Source organism: Choloepus didactylus, chromosome 27 (assembly GCF_015220235.1).
Source record: "Choloepus didactylus isolate mChoDid1 chromosome 27, mChoDid1.pri, whole genome shotgun sequence".
NCBI classification, from domain to species: Eukaryota; Metazoa; Chordata; class Mammalia; order Pilosa; family Megalonychidae; genus Choloepus; species Choloepus didactylus.
The window spans coordinates 5,137,833-5,156,293 of NC_051333.1; the positions used below are offsets into that span (position 1 = coordinate 5,137,833).

At 40.0% G+C, this 18,461-nt stretch overlaps 2 protein-coding genes across 7 annotated transcripts in view; both read left to right on the top strand.

Annotated features, from left to right (window-relative positions):
• The first annotated feature begins 697 nt into the window (after nucleotides 1-697).
• Nucleotides 698-16,132, top strand: LOC119521293 (zinc finger protein 615-like). Of its 4 annotated transcripts, none has more exons than XM_037819397.1 (4): nucleotides 698-902; nucleotides 3,960-4,164; nucleotides 7,195-7,287; nucleotides 12,688-16,132. In XM_037819397.1, exons 1-4 carry the CDS (start codon nucleotides 753-755, stop codon nucleotides 14,640-14,642), a joined length of 2,403 nt encoding a protein of 800 aa, XP_037675325.1. In that variant the 5' UTR covers nucleotides 698-752; the 3' UTR covers nucleotides 14,643-16,132. The 4 variants fall into 4 exon arrangements, with proteins under 4 accessions (XP_037675325.1, XP_037675326.1, XP_037675327.1 ...); XM_037819398.1 differs by lacking the exon at nucleotides 3,960-4,164 and adding an exon at nucleotides 6,162-6,288; XM_037819399.1 differs by lacking the exon at nucleotides 698-902 and adding an exon at nucleotides 6,162-6,288 and having other exon boundaries at nucleotides 4,010-4,164.
• ZNF350 (zinc finger protein 350) overlaps nucleotides 809-18,461 on the top strand; it is a 38,325-nt gene continuing 20,672 nt past the window's right edge. The window contains exon 1 of one of the 3 annotated variants that reach the window (XM_037819421.1): nucleotides 809-902. The gene's annotated coding sequence lies outside the window, so the exon portion shown is untranslated. Of the gene's footprint in view, nucleotides 903-4,102; nucleotides 4,165-17,514; nucleotides 17,855-18,461 lie in introns of those variants that run through there. The other 2 variants (XM_037819420.1, XM_037819419.1) reach the window with 2 other exon arrangements.

Below are 18,461 nucleotides of genomic sequence, written 5' to 3' on the forward strand. Positions count from 1 at the left end.
GATCCATATATAAAGTTTATATTGATAGACTTTGTAGATAACCACTTGCAGTTAACAAATGCAGTATAACATGAATACTTTTCTTGTTTTTGCCTCACGACTTTTTATTCTCTCTGAAGTTGTCCTGTTTCCACAATCTCTAGCTGTTGATCCCCAGGGCCCTCTCCTCATCTTTGCTCCATCCTGGTCCGAAGGGAAAGCCCTGTCCCTGAAACAAGAAAAGTTCCACTTTGGCGCGTTCCAGACGCTTTTATTTCCTAATCTGTCACCGCCATCCCTTTAGCGTCAGAACTTCTCCTCTAACCCTGTTGTGTGTTGTACAGTCCTTTTCTGCCAGCCCCTTTCCGCTAGAAGCGCTGACTAAAACCTTCCAGCCGTCTGCCCTTTTCCTTCCCCGCTCGGCGTTGTACGGAAGCCTCAACTTCCTCCAAGATGGCTGCGCCCACTGGGCCATTTCCAGTCCTTTTACAAAGCGGATAAATGTCGCGGTCATCTTCCTTTACTGACCCTTTTGCTGAAGGGGCTTTGCCCCACGCATTTTTGCCTCACGTAAGCTGCTGGCTCTGAGTACCTATCCATTTTCATCAGGTGTTGAGCTGCTAGGAAATGGGACCGTTTCGGAGGCCGCTTATGCTCACCTGCCTTCCCTTGGTACCCGCGCAAAATCGGCCTTTTTGCCTCTTTCAAAGATGGCCGCCCCCAGGGCCGCGGCTGGAGGGCGCGCCCATGTCGCCTCTGGGAATCAGCCAGAAATGCAGCTTTCCCCTTTCCGTAGAAACGTCTCCGACCCTCGTAGGGCACCGTACGCCGGTGAGAGGCCGGGCGAGGGGGCAGAAGCGGACCAGGCGCTGGCAAGTCAGTTCAGCCGCTGGCAGGTCGCCGCGGCGTCTGCAGAAAATCAGGTCAGCTGCTGGGTGTTCTCGGAACGTGGCGAGGGGCATCTGTCGGCGTCGGGCTTGGGGTGTTGCCTGTGGGACTCGGAGGGGAGGATGCGTGCGCGGGTTTTCTTTCGCACCGGAGCGCCAAGGGGTCCGTCGTAGGTAGTATGTGAGATTGGGGTGCCTTTGACGTCATTCATGGGGGGCTCTGAGGGGTGGTCGTCATAAATCTCTAGAGATCCGCGAATGAGACCCCCCCGTGGTCAGATCTTGCTGTTTACTCTGCCTGTAGAGCTCAATGAGATAACTGGAGGAGTGGTGTTTGTCAACGAATGCGGTGTAGACTGGGGTTTTATTTGGGGCTCAGGGGTGGAGGAGCTGTTTCGGGGTCTTTGTACATGTGAGGGCTGAAACTTTGGCGGTCCGGGTCCCATGGCTGGTGTGTGGGTTGAGCTCAAACCTTGGCTGCTGGGACAGACGTGATGTGCGTTGGTTCCCAGTCAGCCTTTCAGGTCCAAGTCCTTCTCCGCGTATAGTTATTGATCCCACATGGCTCCTCACGTCACACTTTGCTCTTGAACACTCAGAAACGAAAGTTTTGGGGAAGATGAATGATTTAGCATATCTAAAAGTAATAACGTTTTGTATTTAAGATGCGGTTGTTATCCTTTGTCCTGCACGTTTACTGCACACTGCTCTTGGATACTTCCCTTCAGGTTCTTTATCTCCACCCAACATTTTATTTGGAAAAATTTCAAACCTACAAAAATACTTTTAAGTTACCAACCCCTATACCTACCACCTACATTTTACCATTAATAGTATATCAAACTAACTCTACAAGTTACCCAATAATCTCTCCATCCCTCTGTTCATGAATCAGTCTTTTACTGTTGTTGGTTTTGGTGCAAAGTAAGTAGTAGACATTTGTAACCATCCAGTTAATACTTCTGCAATCATATGATTAACAAGAATTCTACCAACAGCCTTTTAGTTGTTTACTTTGTTTATTTGATGAGCAGACATCTTAATTTACCAATAATGTTGGTCATATGTGAAGTTGGAATGACGACTGGTTTTGCAATCTAATTCTTCTTGCTTATTGTGTGATGTGGGTAACTGATGGGTTGCTGTTCCTTCCTTAGCAAAAAGGAAAATTAAAATCCCCCTCTCACAGTTATTTTGAAAATTAAGTGAATCAAAATAACTAAATGATGAACTGTGAAGTCAGGAATGTAGTACACTGAGTAAATAAAGTTGCTAATTCCCCCTGTGTTTATGGGTTTGTCTTCTGTAAAATTTATGCATTTATAACTCATTTTTTTTCACTCACCCTCCCTCCATCTTTCTCTCCTCCCCCTTTCCCTCTCTTGTTCTTGAGCGATCATTGTTATTTAACTTAACTGTCAAATATTGCATTTCTGCCAAGCAAGGACTGTGTGTACATTTGTAACCAGCCATTCCCCAGGTCAAGAAATTGAACGTGGACACGCCTGCAGTTATGCTCCTTGGCCCCTTCCCAATCATAACTCCCACACTTATACCCAAAGTTACTCATGATCTTGAATTCTGGAGCAAACACTTCTAGACTTTTCTTTATACTTTAGCCATGTAATTAAATCCTCATCAGTATAAGTGATTTAGTTTTGTCTATTTTTAACTATTTGTAAATGGATTTTACAATATGTATTGTTTGTGTATACAACTTCTTTTGCTTATTAGATATGTTTTAAAAATTATTAGTTTTATCACTGATACTACAGATTACAAATAATGTACAATCTTTATCAAATTCTTATGATACCATATTAGTACTTTTATACTCTATGACTATCCAGGGATCTTAGAACACTTTTTTCATTTATCTCCCTCCTAAATTGTATGCAACTCTTACATATTTTAACTCTTATGCATTGAAAACCTCCTAAGATATTATCACTATTATTTTTTTCCAGTCTCTTCTTATTTACTAGCTTTGTTCCTCTTCACTCCTTTCTCTGTAGTTTACATTTGAGGCTTCTTTCCTTTTATTTGAAGAATATTCTTTAGCATTTAGTGCAACACAGGTCTTCTGATGAAGTATTCCCTCTCTTTTCTCCTGAAGAGGTCTTTATATCTGTTTTGTTCCTGAAGGATATTTTTACTGAGTATTCCTTTATAGGTTTATACCTATAATACTTTGTGCTGTATCAGGAAGTAGATGGCAAAGTGAAATTAAATAAGACAGTGCTTCTGACTTGCTTAGCATAATGTTCTTCAAATTGAAATGCTAGCAACGAGATGTAAAAAGACTTTTGTAGAGGTACATGGGCACATATGGTTTGAAAGAAAAAAAAATGTATATACTAACTGCCTGTGTGTCCTCTTTCCTAAAACTGAACTGTTTGAGGTATCACCCACTGCTAAGGTGTCATACTCTGCTACATTTCCTTCCCACCTCCCCTTTCAGTCACACTACTTCTGCCTTACAGAAGAAAGGCCTTCTCCCCAAACATTCAGAATCTGATGTTTTATTGGCCCAGATGTAAAAGTTTCTGGATTGTGAAAGAAGAAGAGCACACTCCGTCCTCAGTGTTCATGCAAAAGGAAGTTTTATTCTACTCATTTCTACAGGTCTTTATAGCATACAAGGTAGTTTGCTACAAGACTGTTTTCAGGTATTTTAGGGAGGGTACATTTTTTCTAAAGCCATGAGGTGTATTTACATATCCTTAATCTCAAGGGACAATTTCTTTGGGGCTAGACAGGAAACAGCAGGGGCAGGAGACAGGAGCACGGAAGGAGCCCAGCAAGAGCTCAGAGACTATTCCCTTATCTAAATTGCAGTCCGCCTTCAGACATGCAAAGCTTTTGGCCTTTTCCCATCCTGGAGCCCTCCTTCAGGCTTCCAGATTTTGAGAAATGGGCCCTATGTATAGTCTATCGAGCCAGGGGACCCTCCGTGTCTCCACACTGGATCATCACCTACAGGGACAGATCGATATTTGAAGGCCTTGATTTAGGGTGAGTGCACAGCAACAGGGACACATCTGGGTCCAAAGAGAATGCACCACTCATTGTAATTTTCTCTTCAACCCCCAGGTGCTGGCTTTCCAGAAGCAAGGGGGATTAGGTGAAGGAAGGAGGAGGAGATGCCAAGATTTGGCTCTTGTCATTTCTGATGACTCCCTTGACTGGAGGCTGCAATTACTAAACACAGATTTAGAGCGCATCCAGAAGAAACAGAGACAGAACATCCTGGTTAGCAGCCACTTCCCAAAATCAGAAGAAAATGATCCAGGACCAGGTGACTTGGGGTTTGTTTTATTCTTTCCTTATTTTCCAGTGGATTAGTCAGGGCCTGTAAAAATCAGGGCACGTAAACAGAACAGAATAAATTGAGAATAGCCATATGTGGAGAAAAATAGACTTAGACACTAACTTCACAATGAGGACAAAGTAGGATCGGGGATATATTATGCATAGTAGTCATGCTGTGTAATTAGTGTTGGCACATAATAATTGACTGCTCAGGACCTCGTGTGTTCCATAAGCTGTCACTATCTGCCAAACATTCCTAAAAGCCATCACAACACAAGAACCATGCTAAGTCATGTGCTGTGCATTGACTGTGAGGAGAAAGAGTACCAGTTATTCAGGGGATGTTAATTTTCATGGTGCTGGGGTCTGAGGAGGTTTTTCTGATGGTCTGTCATGGAGATGATGTGGTGGATGGTGTCCTTAGCAGAGCCTTCTCATAAATGCAAAAGCAGATTTCCTAAAAGTGCTTATTATAGAGTTCCTCATAGATTCCTATAGGAATAAACCAAGAAAACTCTTCTTCCGGGGGACAGTACAAGGTAAGTCATGAACTCAGAAAGTTATTTTTGAGTGTGAAGTTTCATCCAAATCTAAATGCACTAATTTTCCAAAGTAGTGATGACTCACATGAGATAATTTAGATTGTGATCAGGTGATCAGGCTTAGACACTTCATCCTCTACTGAGTCTGCTCTCTTCATTATACAACAGCGTCTACAATCAGTTAGGTATAGATTAACCCATCCATGGCTCCTTGGAACTTCCCAGTCTCCATTGCCCATACAGCCCAAAGTGACACATCTCAGACAGGAGAGGGACAGCTCAGTTAAGAAGCAGGTCCCACGTGTCAATGTTGTAGAACGGCTCTTTGTACCTGTCAGTCCTGGATGGCCTTCAGGGCTGGGCTGTGTTGCTCCAACATCAAGTCTTCAAAGACTTTATGTCACTCTTACCTGAATTTTATTGTTTCTGTGGAAAAGTCGACTGTCAGTAAATTTTGTCTCTCCTTTGTCTTGCTGATGTTTTCATAAACTTTCCTTTGCATGTGGTATTCTCTAGCTTCAGTGTAGGTGTCTAGGTATGTCCTAGATGTGGATTTCCTGCTTGAGATATGCTGGTGTGGATTTAATAAATCTGAGGTTATTTAATTAGTTCTGAAAATTTCTTAGTCCCTTAGATCTTAGGATATTGCTTTTCTTTTACACTGTAATCTCCACATAAACTATGAAAAGCATATGTTAGACCCTTTTACTCTATCCGTATTTTTCAACCTCTTGTTTATACTTTCCATCTCTTGATTCTGTTTGCTTCATTTAGGGTCATTTCCTCAGTGCACAGTTCATTTCATGAATTATCTTGTCATTGTAAGTAATGTGATATTAACCTGTCTAATGATAATCACACACACAAATATATGGATGTCTTGTGTACATATATGAGCCCTTATGGATATTTATTTAGGAATAATTTTTTGCAAATTTACATAATTTAATAATCCCTTGTGCCTTATACAGTTATGTATTGTTTATTTTATTTAAACCACATTTATTTAATATGTATTGCCTTATGATTCTAGTATCTATGGAGTCTTTTATTATTTATTTGTTTTTGTTGTTGTTTGTTTTTATTTTATATGGAGTCTTTTAATTACTGATTCTGATATTACTCTGAAGCCTCATGATGAATGTAGGAATCTGTATTATTTATCTACTTGTAACTAGCATATAGTTTAGGACTAGCAAATACATGTTCAAATAATATATATTGCAGGTATTCTTACATTAACGAGAATTTTAATTTTAATTTTTGAATTGCTTGGTTGAACGAATGTTTGCACGATTACAGAACATTTTATAGGCTTTTGATTCTATCATAGCATACTAAGAAAAAAAAAAAACAATTTCCTATATGGTAAAAATGAGCAGAACGACTTCCATCTCATCAAAAGAACACTACTTCATTAAGTAGGACCCTGTGATTACAGGGATCACTGACATTGGAGGATGTGGCTGTGCAGTTCACCTGGGAGGAGTGGCAGCTCCTGGACCCTGCTCAAAAGGACCTGTACCAGGATGTGATGTTGGAGAACTATAGCAACCTGGTGTCAGTGGGTGAGGCAAGCTCCCTTGTGTCACTCAGGGGCTGTTCAGTCAGTGGCCTTTCCTTTCTCAGTTGCTTAACTCTTTAGTATACCTGCAGTGCTCTGAAATGAGAGATTTTTAGATCCTCCTTTCTTAAGATAAGAGGGTACAATGTACTGTCTCCTGAGAGAACAGCCTTGATTTTGTAGATTTGAAAATTTTGTCATCCCTAAAATGTAACTACAAAAGAGTATAGCCAACTATAAAGTCTGAGGGAGCAATCCCCAGAAAACCACCCTCACATCAGATACCAGCCACAAGTCTGGGGGTCCCTAGTACCACAAACCAGCTGGCTACAAATTCAGGGATCCCCATGATCACCCTCAAATTTGCTAATAATTCTGTAAATGACTCACAGAACTCAGGAAAATACTATACGTACGTTTATGGTTTTATTATAGTGAAAGGATATTAATTAAAATCAGCCAAGCGAAGAGACAAAGATTGGGTTCCAGACACAGAGCTTCCATCATCCTCACGATGCCTTACCCTCGCAGCCCCGACGTGTGACAGGGAACACTGAGTACTGTCAAACAGGAAAACTCACTCAAGCTTCAGTGTCCAGAGTTTATTGGGGTTTCTTTACATAGGCATGATTGATGGAATCATTGTCCCCGTGGTTGAACTCAACTCCAGGCCTCCTCCTTCCTGGAGTGGGCTGACACCATGTAATCTATAGTTTGAGGAGCCCACATGAATAACAAATACATTCCTATCATTTGGTAAATTCCAAGGGTTACCTCCCAGGAACCAGTGACAAAGTCCAGACCTGTCTTTGGGCTGAGGCCAAATTCTTTATTACACAGTAACATTCTCCCTACTTGACCTACCTCAGACCAATGCAATATGTGTAAGTCTATCATTCCTCATGAATAGGATATCAAGCTAATAAACTTGATGCACTCTCCAAGCTGAAACGAGGTGAACCATGGACAACAGAAGAAGAAATCCAGAGTTGGATCGGTCCAGGTGAGTGAATGAGAACCTCCAAGGTGGGTGTCTGAGGAAGCCATATTCTACTTTTCAGAGTAGGTGTCAGAACTGAGAGGGTGACATTCCCTCCGTGTTTCCCTTTTTGCAAGTAAGAGCGCATTTTCTTTATAGGATTATAGAGGATAAAATTGTCCTTGCTTTTTCTGCTGGAATCTGTTCCCTGTTTATTTTATCTTACAGGTTGGTTTTTTGTTTGTTTGTTTACATAGTTGTCTTCTTCCAGGGATTTTTATCTTCCTCATCTTCACCCACTGTCACCGTGTCTTTGCCTGTTCCTTCAGCCTCTCTTACTGTAAATTCCAGCTTTCAGGCTTCTCTTTGAATAGACAACTTTGCATTCACGCTGTCTTCTGAATACTGCACCTTCCTGCCCCAGTGGAAGTACCGATTTCCTAACGTTCAACTCCCCCTTGAATGCTGTTCCCCCATTATAACCTGGTCTCTTACCATGTATTTATCTGATTTCTTGGTTTCTCTTTTTCCCCTTTGAGGTTCTACAAACTTGTTTTACATTTTTTCCTCAGTTAAAAGTTCCTTTCCTTCCCATAAGTTAAGTTCTTTCTATTCTCTTTGTTCTCAATCCTATGTATTTTTCTCATTTCCATGGCAACAGGCCAATGACTTCCACTTCCTATGTGAGAACCAGGAATTATTTTTCCTCCAAGAAAAGCCCTTCCCACAATCCTTTTTGTAGCTTTGGCTTTCTTCTAGTACTTTGCATAATAAATTCTAATCATTCTGGCATTACCTTAAGTGTTCTCTACATGCTGAGCTCTCCTTTTAAAGGTCTCTTCTGTTTCTGTTGATATAATTTATTTTAAAAATTGATCATTATAGCTGCTGTGTAGAAAGTAGACACTAGTGGGCAGTGGGGGAAGTGGGAAGGCCAGGGAGGAGGCTATTGATGTAAGACAAGAAGGAGTGTTTGGCTTTGACCTGGGTGGAAAGTGAGTGGTGGGTACATTCTGGATATATTTTTAAAGTAGGGCAGATGGAATTTAACACTGAAGTAGATATGGATTGTGAGAGAAAGAAATAGATTAATGACAAGTTGTTTGCATGATTCTTGGGAAGAATGAAACTGCCATTTACTGTGATGGAGAAGCTACGTGGAAGAGAAAATATGGGCTGGAGTCAGAAGTTGTTTTGGACATTACTAGTTGGAGGTAATTGTTAGCATTCATGTAGAGCTCTCTACCGTGGTTGTATGCATGTAAGGAGTTCAGGAAGAGGTGATGCCTGATAGAAATATGGACTACATGAGCTCTTTTAGGGATTTAGTACAGATAAAGTAAAGAAAAACCTTGGGTGATAAAGAGTCCAGAAAATTGATCATGGAATAAATCAGGTTGTGAAAGCAAATGAGACAGGCACATCCAAGAGAAGCTGCTATCTTTGAAAGGTAATGTGTTTCAGGAAATAAAAGCCATAAATATTGTCTAGATTTGTTGATTCAAGTAAGATAAGAACTGATGGACACCATGTGATTTTGGTGTTTGTTCCATTCAAACACAATATATTTTTGTCACTTTCAATTCTTTTTATGAAATGGTTTAAGGACTCCAGAATATACTAGATTCTTGCTTCTCTAAATTCCCAGTCTACGTTGTTCCCATAACTAGAAAGCTAGTCCTGAAAATACTGTATCATTTTTCACTTATGGTTCCCAAGATGTCTTTGCAACATGGGATTGAAGAACCTGTTTTTCATTCTTCCTTATGTAAGAATGGAAGGCATCATAGTCATTCACTGATTTCTTCTTTGTTTGATGGATTAACTATGTGGGGAAGAGGCCATACCCCTCCACCTATTTTTCAAGCATTTCTTAATACAAGTTTTGGGCATGTCTAGGTGTTCCAGTTTGCTAAAGCTGCCGAAACGTAATATACCAGAAATGGATTGGCTTTTTAGTGGTTACAAATTTACAGCTCTATGGCCATGAAAATGTACAAATTAAGGTATCCAGAGAAAGATACTATGACTGTGAAGAAAGGTCATGGCATCTGGGGTCCCTCTGTCACATGGGAAGGCACATGGCAATGTCTGCTCATCCTTCTTCTGGGATCTGGTTCCAAAATGGCTTTCTCCAAAATGGCTTTCTCCAAAATGTCTCTGGGCTTCTATCTCTCTTAGCTTCTCTTGGCTCCTATGGCTCCCCCTTGCTTCTCCTAGAGGGAAACTCTGGATTACATATCTTAGCTTTTCTTCAAAACTGTCTCTCTCAGCTTCTCCAAGCATCTGGGTCTGTTTTGGCTCTGGGTATTTTCTCTCTCTGAGCTCTCTTAAGGACTCCTGTAAACAATTTAATTAAGACCCACCCCTTTAAGGGGCAGGGTCATATCCCCATGGAAATAATCTAATCAAAAAGTCCCACCCACAGGTGGGTGGGTCATATCTCCATGAAAACATCCTAATCAAAAGATGCCACCCACAATAAGTCTGTACCCACAAGATTGGATTAACATAGCGTGGCTTTCTTGGGGTACATAACAGTTTCAAACTGGCACATTAGGCATGGCATCTAAATGTAAAGCTCTCTAGGGGTTGCTCTTATGAGCCTATAGTTGGTAAGTCAGTCTGCTGAACAGACTGAACTTAGTAGGAAATAAATACCTTCCAAAATTAAAAATTTTTTATAGTCAAGAATGACTAATCTGTATGTAATATTTAGAAATTCAGCTTTTGATCCATTTTTTTTTGCTACAATTCAAGACTATAAGAAGGTAACTAAAAGTGAACAATAAAGACAAGAATTTAAAATGTGGAGGAAACAGAGCTTACACTAGTATAGGCATAATGGGGTATGACGGTGTGATACGCCAGAGGCATATTTTGATCTTGAGTAAGGAAGAAGAAGAAGGGGAAGGAATGAAGGTGGAATACTGGAAATGTGCAAACCATGCTGGGAGCTTTCAAAAGACTGATAAGAATGTGGCCAATGAAGGCCGTGTTAGAAGGTATTTGTGTGGGAACTAGTGGATTGGAAAATTGGGTAAATGTAGTATCATGTTAAATAGTAGTGGCCAAATGACTATTTAGACTTATTTTTAAAAATAATTAAGATAGCATGGTGGTAGGAAGATAGGTTTGTTTTGTATTTTTCTGGCTCTAGATCATTTACCTTTCACCTTGGTGGTTGGTAGCTGTATTACAATAATAAGGTACACCCAGAGGTTAAAAAAAAAAAATTGAAGATAAAGCTACCACAAGTCATTTCACAAAAACAGAATGTGGTCCTTAGGACGCCTTAAAAGCTGCCAACCAAATAAAAGCTGTTAGCGGCAAGATGAAGAATCAGTATATTAGGAATATTGAAGTGAGAAAAATTCAGATGTGACATCTGTGCAGATACAGAATGCACAATGTGATGAGAAAGATGACAATTTCCTTATCCCATGTGGGAGCACATCTGCTTCTGAAAAAATGTGGGGTCCATTGGCCTATTGCAAAATTCCCTAAGGATCATTGTGTTGGGGTTCCCTAAGCTCACACCCAGGTTCAGTGATTGCTGGAAGGATAAACAGGACTCAGAAAAATCACAGTTATGATTCATTACAGTGAAACAAAACAGATTCAAATCAACAATGGTAAAGGACACATAGAGCGGAATCGAGAAGAAACCAGGTACAAGCTTCCAGTTATCCTCTCCCAGTGGAGTCATAAAACAGTGCTTGATTCTCCCAGTGGTGATATGTGACCACATGTGCAGAGTGTTGCCAACCATGGAAGCTCACCTGAACCTTGGGATCCATGGTTTTTACTGGGCATCAGTTATGTAGGCATCTAGTGTCCATGTGACCAACCTTAGAGATTCAATCTGGGGCCCCTTGTGTCAAACTGATACAGCCAGTCCCACAAGACAGGCCTAAAAATAGGCATTCATTTTAAATCACATTGTTAGTATGAACTATCTGGTGTAGTCCAAGGCTTCACGTCTACAAAGATACTCTTATTAGGGAAGATACCTGAAAGGCTCAGAGCTTATCTCCCATAAACTGTCAAGGAACTAGTCAAGGGCAGTCCTTTCTTGGAATGTGCAGGATTTTGAATAAATCAAGCCTAACCGAGTTAACCTGTTCCTGCATATTATTGTTCCCTCTTTCTATAGAAACCTGGGAGAGTGTGTCCCAGCTACACCATTGATTGGAGTCTTGACTACAGAAGCTTTCCTCTAAATTTGAGACTGCTGTTTTGTGAAAGTTTATTTAGTGGTAGTCTCCAGAATGGAGAAAAATGGCAAGGTTTGGAATAGTATGGCCATTCTATAATGTATCACACAGCTTCAAACCAAATTGTGAGGATTTCTCATTCTTAGTGTTCTGGGATATTTGTTCTGTGCACCTGAATCTGCATATTGCCCTCATCACTGTAGTCAGTGTGGTTCCTTTCTGTGGTTTTAATGGAATCCAAATGCTACATGTTGGAATGATTTGTCTTCATCTTCTTTCATTCTGTGTGTTTTGGAACATGATCTTATCTCGTACTCTTTGAATAATTTGTGCTGATGTTTTCCACATTGCTATCTCTAGTCAAGACTGTTTTTCAAGATTTATATATTTGGTTTCTTCATGTCCATATTTGGATATATTATAATCATCTTAAAGGTTTATGTTTCACAGTGCACACTTGATTTTTTCCACATTCTGAACTTGAATAATATTCCTCATCTCATTATGAGGTATTCCACCTACCCAGTAGCTCAAGCTATATAGTATGCACAGGGATCTGTGAATCCTCACTTTCATGAACCCCCTCTACTCCCAGCATTGAAACCTTCAGTGAACCTTGTTTTTCTGCAAACATATCCAGATTTCTTCCACTTCTCCCATCTCCATGCCCCTCTAAACACATTTCACAATCTGCAATTGCCTTCTTTGGTTTGCTGTGTATTCACTTCCCTAATTAGACTTGAACCTCAGGGCAAATAAGGAATGTGTTTGTATATCCCACATATAAGCATCGTGCCTTATACATGAGTGCCATTCAACAAATATTTATGGAATAAATCAATGCAGTCCTCATCATTTTGGATCACCCTCTGTAGTCTGGTGTTCCTCCAAATTTTGTGGTTCACTGTGAACAGTAACCTGCTTGTATTATACTGTCTCTTTAAGTTTGGCAAGGACCTATCTAGAAAGCATCTAAATCTATAGACATTGTAAATTATCCAGCCTTCTTTGTTTACTCACTACTTTTACCTTTTGTGTGTTTAGATTATTGTTTTTACTAACGTGCAAAAATAAGGAACATTTATGGAGTTTCTTTTTTACTGATATCATGTAGTAGTCACTAAAGAGTCTCCTCAAACAAAGGTATTTTTAAGGTTTTATTATAAACTAAGATTATGGAATGATTCATTATTCTGTTCTTTCCTAGACATTGGGAAAGTTGATGATCCTCTGCAGCATCACTTGCAAAATCAAAGAATTCAGAAATTTATGGAACAATGCCATGAACATAATACATTTGGAAATATTAATCACAGTAAATGTTTTCTGTTAAGACAACAACATGATATGTTTAAATTACATGGAAAAACTGTAAAATCAAATTTAAGTTTAGAAAACCAGAACAGAAGCAGTGAGCTAAAGAACTTTTCTGAGTTTAATGGCGACGGGAAATCCTTTCTCCAGGATAAGCATGAACAATTTGATACTGAAGTTCAATTCACTGAAACTGCAAAACCCATCAGCAACAAGTCCCAGGTCATTAAGCATCAGAGAACTCACAAAATAGAGAAAGATCAAGTATGCCGTGAATGTGGGGAATCCTTCACCAAGAAGTCTCAGTTCATTGATCATCAGAGAGTTCATATAGGAGAGAAACCTCATGGATGCAGTCTGTGTGGGAAAGCATTCTCTAGAAAGTCCAGGCTCACTGAACATCAGAGAATACATACAGGACTGAAACACTATGAATGTGCTGAATGTGACAAAACCTTCCCCAAGAAATCTCAGCTCAATATACACCAGAAGACTCATATGGGAGAGAAACCCTATATGTGCACTGAATGTGGGAAAGCCTTCATCAAGAAGTGCCGGCTCATTTATCATCAGCGAACTCATACAGGAGAGAAACCCCATGGATGCAGTCTCTGTGGGAAAGCCTTCTCTACAAAGTTCAGTCTCACTACACATCAGAAAACTCACACAGGAGAAAAACCCTATATATGCAATGAATGTGGAAAAGGTTTCATTGAGAAAAGGCGTCTTATTGCACATTATCGAACTCATACTGGAGAAAAACCTTTTATATGCAATGTATGTGGGAAAGGCTTCACTTTAAAGAACAGTCTTCTCACACATCAGCAAACTCATACAGAAGAGAAATCATATACATGCAGTGAATGTGGGAAAGGCTTTTCCATGAAGCACTGTCTCCTTGTTCATCAGCGAACTCATACCGGAGAAAAGCCCTATATATGTAATGTGTGTGGAAAAGGCTTCACCCTAAAGAGCCCTCTCATCAGACATCAACGAATTCATACAGGAGAGAAACCCTATATATGCAGTGAATGTGGAAAAGGCTTCACAATGAAGAGTGATCTGATCGTACATCAGCGAACTCATACTGCAGAGAAACCATTTGTATGTAATGATTGTGGGAGAGGCTTTACTGTGAAGAGCCGTCTGATTGTACATCAGCGATCTCATACAGGAGAGAAACCGTATGTATGCAGTGAATGTGGAAAAGGCTTCCCAGCAAAGATCCGGCTGATTGGACATCAACGAACTCATACAGGAGAGAAACCCTATGTATGTGGTGAATGCGGGAAAGGCTTCACTGAGAAGAGTCATCTTAATGTACATCGGCGTACTCATACTGGAGAGAAACCATATATCTGCAATGAATGTGGAAAAGGTTTAACTGGGAAAAGCATGCTCATTGCACATCAGCGGATCCATACTGGAGAGAAACCATATAAATGTAATGAGTGTGGAAAGGGCTTCACCATGAAGAGTACTCTAGGGATACATCAGCGAACCCATACTGGAGAGGAACCCTATAAATGCAACCAATGTGGGAAAGCCTTCAGAAAGAAGACATGCCTTATACAACATCAGAGATTTCACACAGGAAAGACGTCCTTTGCATGTACTGAATGTGGGAAATTCTCTTTGCGCAAGCATGATCTCATTACCCATCAGAGAATTCATACAGGAGAGAAGCCCTATAAGTGCAGTGAATGTGGGAAAGCTTTCACCACAAAGTCAGGGCTCAATGTCCATCAAAGAAAACATACAGGAGAGAGGCCCTATGGATGCAATGACTGTGGGAAAGCATTTGCCCACTTGTCAATCCTTGTTAAACATAAGAGAATGCACACATAGTCATTGTGGGACCCTTGGGATGTTATAGTATTTGCACTGAAGAGTAACTTAATGAATGCAGAGAATGTGATAGTATCATTAGTGATCAATTACCTCAAATTTTATGTCAAAGAAAACATGTATGAAATGACTCTGATACAATTTGCATTGATAAAAATCCTCTAGGTCATTTTATGTACAAAAATTTTATTCTGAGATAAATCATATGAATGGATAAACTAGGAGAGCTTTCAGTGGGAAGATGGATCATAAGTGAAACCACTAATTGGTAAAAATATAGTAATTGTGGGAAAGCTGCTGCCCAAAAATAAGATCTCAATGGCTTTCAAATAGTTTGCATTCTCAGAAAAATAGTTTTATATGAATATAGCAGGGTTTCCAGTAGTATCTTTAGCTTCATCCTTTGCCAGAAATCACAAAACAAAACAAAACAAAACAAAAACCCAAACATGTGAACACATGAACATACTAAATATGGAGCACTTTTAGCAAAATATCAGATAACTCATAAAAGAAAAGATTGTCAGAAAAATGATAAGTGAGTGCTTTCTGCCACAAGTCTAACCTTAATATATATTGCAACCTGTTGTGCATTTGGGGGATAGGATATCTTGAACCATATTTTCAAGTGCCTTCTCAGTGATACTATAAATTTTAAGGGTGGCTGTTCCTCTTCTATTGAATTCAGTTATTATATACAATTCAGAAGAATTCAATGCCTATCATTTTATTATGTTAGCTTTTCCATATTTTGGTTCTAAGTTAATTTAGGCATTATCTTGGAATACTTAAAGTACTTCAAAATGAAACTGAATGTTAAACACATAAGTGTAAACACAACATATTTGGATGTGTTTAAACAAACTGATAAGTACCATCAAGTATTTTATGGGATTAACATAAAGATGATTTTCTACACATTTTATTTTAAAATAAATTTAGATCCAAGAAAAGAAATAGTCCAGAGACTTTCTGGGTGTCCTTTACCCAGCTTCTTCATCATCAATTTCAGGAAAATGATATTGTTACAATGTTACTAACTAAATTACAGGCCTTATTTGCCCAGTTTTAACATACACTTGTTAGGATTTGTTCTGCTTTCTTGTATAGTTTTAAGAAATTTTATTATGTATAGATTCATATAACCACCACAGCAATCAAGATAGAGAACTCCTTCAACACAGACTCCGTTATGCTACTCCTAAACAGTCACACCCCTTAACCCTAATACTTGGCAACGACTGGTATAAAATCACTATTGGGAAAATAGGGTCATGCAGCATGTACCCTTTTGAGGTTGGCTATTTGACAACAAACAAATTCAGAGCCATCAGAGTTGTTGGGTATATAAATAGTTGTTGTATTGCTGAGTAGTAATCTGTAACATAGATGTTCCCCAGTTTATCCATTCAACCAATGAAGGATATTGGAGTTGTTTCAAGTGTTTTACTGTTATGAATAAAGATGCTATGAACATTCTTGTACAGTGATTTTGTGTGAATTTAAGTTTTTGTTTCTCTAGGCTAAGAACATTTGAGTACAATTCATAGATCACATGGTGAGTGTATGTTTATGAGAAACTGACGAACGTTTCCAGAGTGGCTGTAACATTTTATGTTCCCATCAACAATGTAAAAGAGGTCCAGTTGCTCTACATCCTCTCTAGCACTTGGTGTTGTCAGTTTATTTTAACTATTCTATTATGTGTGTACTTGTATCATTGTGGCTTTATTTTGCATTTCCCTAGTGGCTATGGATGTTGAATATGGTTTTATGTGCTCACTTGTCATCCATATAACCTTTGATAAAGTGTTTTAAGTCTTTTGTCCATTTTTCAATTCGAATTTTTTTTTTTCAGTGTGGAGTTTAGACAGTTCTTTGTATATGTTTAGAAAAGTCCTTTGTCCAACATTCATATACAAATATTTTCCCTCTTCTGTAGCTTATGCTTTCATTCCCTTAGCAGGGTTTTTCTCAGAGGAAAATATTTTAATAATGAAGTCTTATTTCACTGTTCTTTTTCTTTTATGGATTCTAATTTTGGTATTATGTCTAAGTGTTATTCACCAGTCGTAGGTCATGAATATATTTTCTGGTGTATTCACAGAAAAGTATTACATTTTTGCCATCAGTATTAGAACTATGGATTCATTTTTTAGTTATTTTTTGTATATGGGGTGAGATTTAGTTTATGGTTCATTTTCTTAGGCTATCATTGTCCACTATTTGTTTAAAAAAATTGTTTCTTCATTGAATTGCTTTTGTACATTTGTAAAAGTCAGTTGCCAGTATTTACGTGGGTTTATTTCCTGACTAGCCTGTTCTTCTGATCTGTGTGTCTATTTCACTGTCCTGATTATTGTCGATGTATGCTAAATCAAGAAATCAGGTTCTGCGATTCCTCCAACTTTATTTTTCTCTTCACAATTGCTTGACTATTCTGGTTCATTTGCCTTTCCACTTAAATTTTTAAATAAGCCTGTCTATATTTACAAAACATACTTTGAGAGTTTTGTTGAAATTGCATTAAAGCTATAGTGCAAGTCAGAGTCCTGATATCTTAACTATGTTGAGTCATCCAACCTAAGAACATGCAATGTCACTCCATTTAGTTACTTATCGTTTCTATACTTTATAGACTACACATCTTGTACATCTCTTTCCAGAGATCCTCTTCTCTACCATACGGACACGTTTTCTTCTAAGATCGCTGCGCCCACGGGACTCCTCCCTAACGGCTGAGACAATGTCTGCACATGGGGCGCTGCCATCTTGCTTTTTCCCCCGCCGCCTGCATAGAATTTACCCTGTGCCCTGTTTACCTTGGCTGGTCTCCGGCCACTGAAAACTGACGTGGTTAGCACAGCGCCGCTGACCCTTCATTGCAATGAATAGTGGAGGGCACTGGGGCGAACGAAAGTGATTTCAGTTTCTCTCAGCAGCTGAGTCGTCGCTGCCGTTATGGCCGCCACGTCAGAAAGGCCGAGAGGGGCGTGGTCATGGTACCTCTCGGAGCCGGTCCCGGGGGGCAGAACTCCGACTTCCGGAAATGTCTCCCGGCCCTGGCCGGAAGCCGTCGTCCCAGCCCCTCGGCGTCCCTAGCGACGGCGAAGGAGGGACTGAGACGCAAGAGCGTTGGAATTCGAAGTGGTTTTGGACGTGGCCGCAGCTTCTGGTGGCTGCGGGGGGAGTCTGGGAAGGTTCAGCATCCGGTGAGTCGGTTTCTGGCCGAGGATCCCGTGTGAAGGGCTCGTAGGGTCGGTGAGCGAGGATGCGTGTGAAGGTCCGTGTTGGGTTTTTTTTTATTTGGGGTCAGTCACTAAGGAATCTGGGAGTTAGTCAATTGGGACTTTGGCCAGTGGTTAGGGTTTGCGGTCTGTGTGGTCGCTGTGTTTGTAAGACTCAATGATCGGAGAACTCGGGTTACTACACTATGTTTGCTGTTTAATGTGGGACTCAAGGCTTTGGCAATCCTGGAGTAGGGATGGGGGGATCACTGAACGAGGGTTTCTGGGGTAGGTTTCAGATTTAATATGAAGTCAACGTTTTGGAGGGAGACAAGTGTGCTTCTGTGTTTCATAGGCTTGAGGAAGTGGAGTTTTCTAGGCCCTGTGTCTCGGGTTGGTGGGTGGTTTGAGGCTCAAGCTTTGGAGGCTGAGAATATTTATGTTCAGTCTTTAAAATCCAACTCCGTCCTCCAGGTTCCTATTAAAAACTTTGTTTTCCTATATCCACTTTTATTGTCGGCACAAAAATCAGAGTTCAGCATGTTCAAGTGGTGTGACAAGCATTGAAGACGGGATTTTTGTTCCTCTTTTC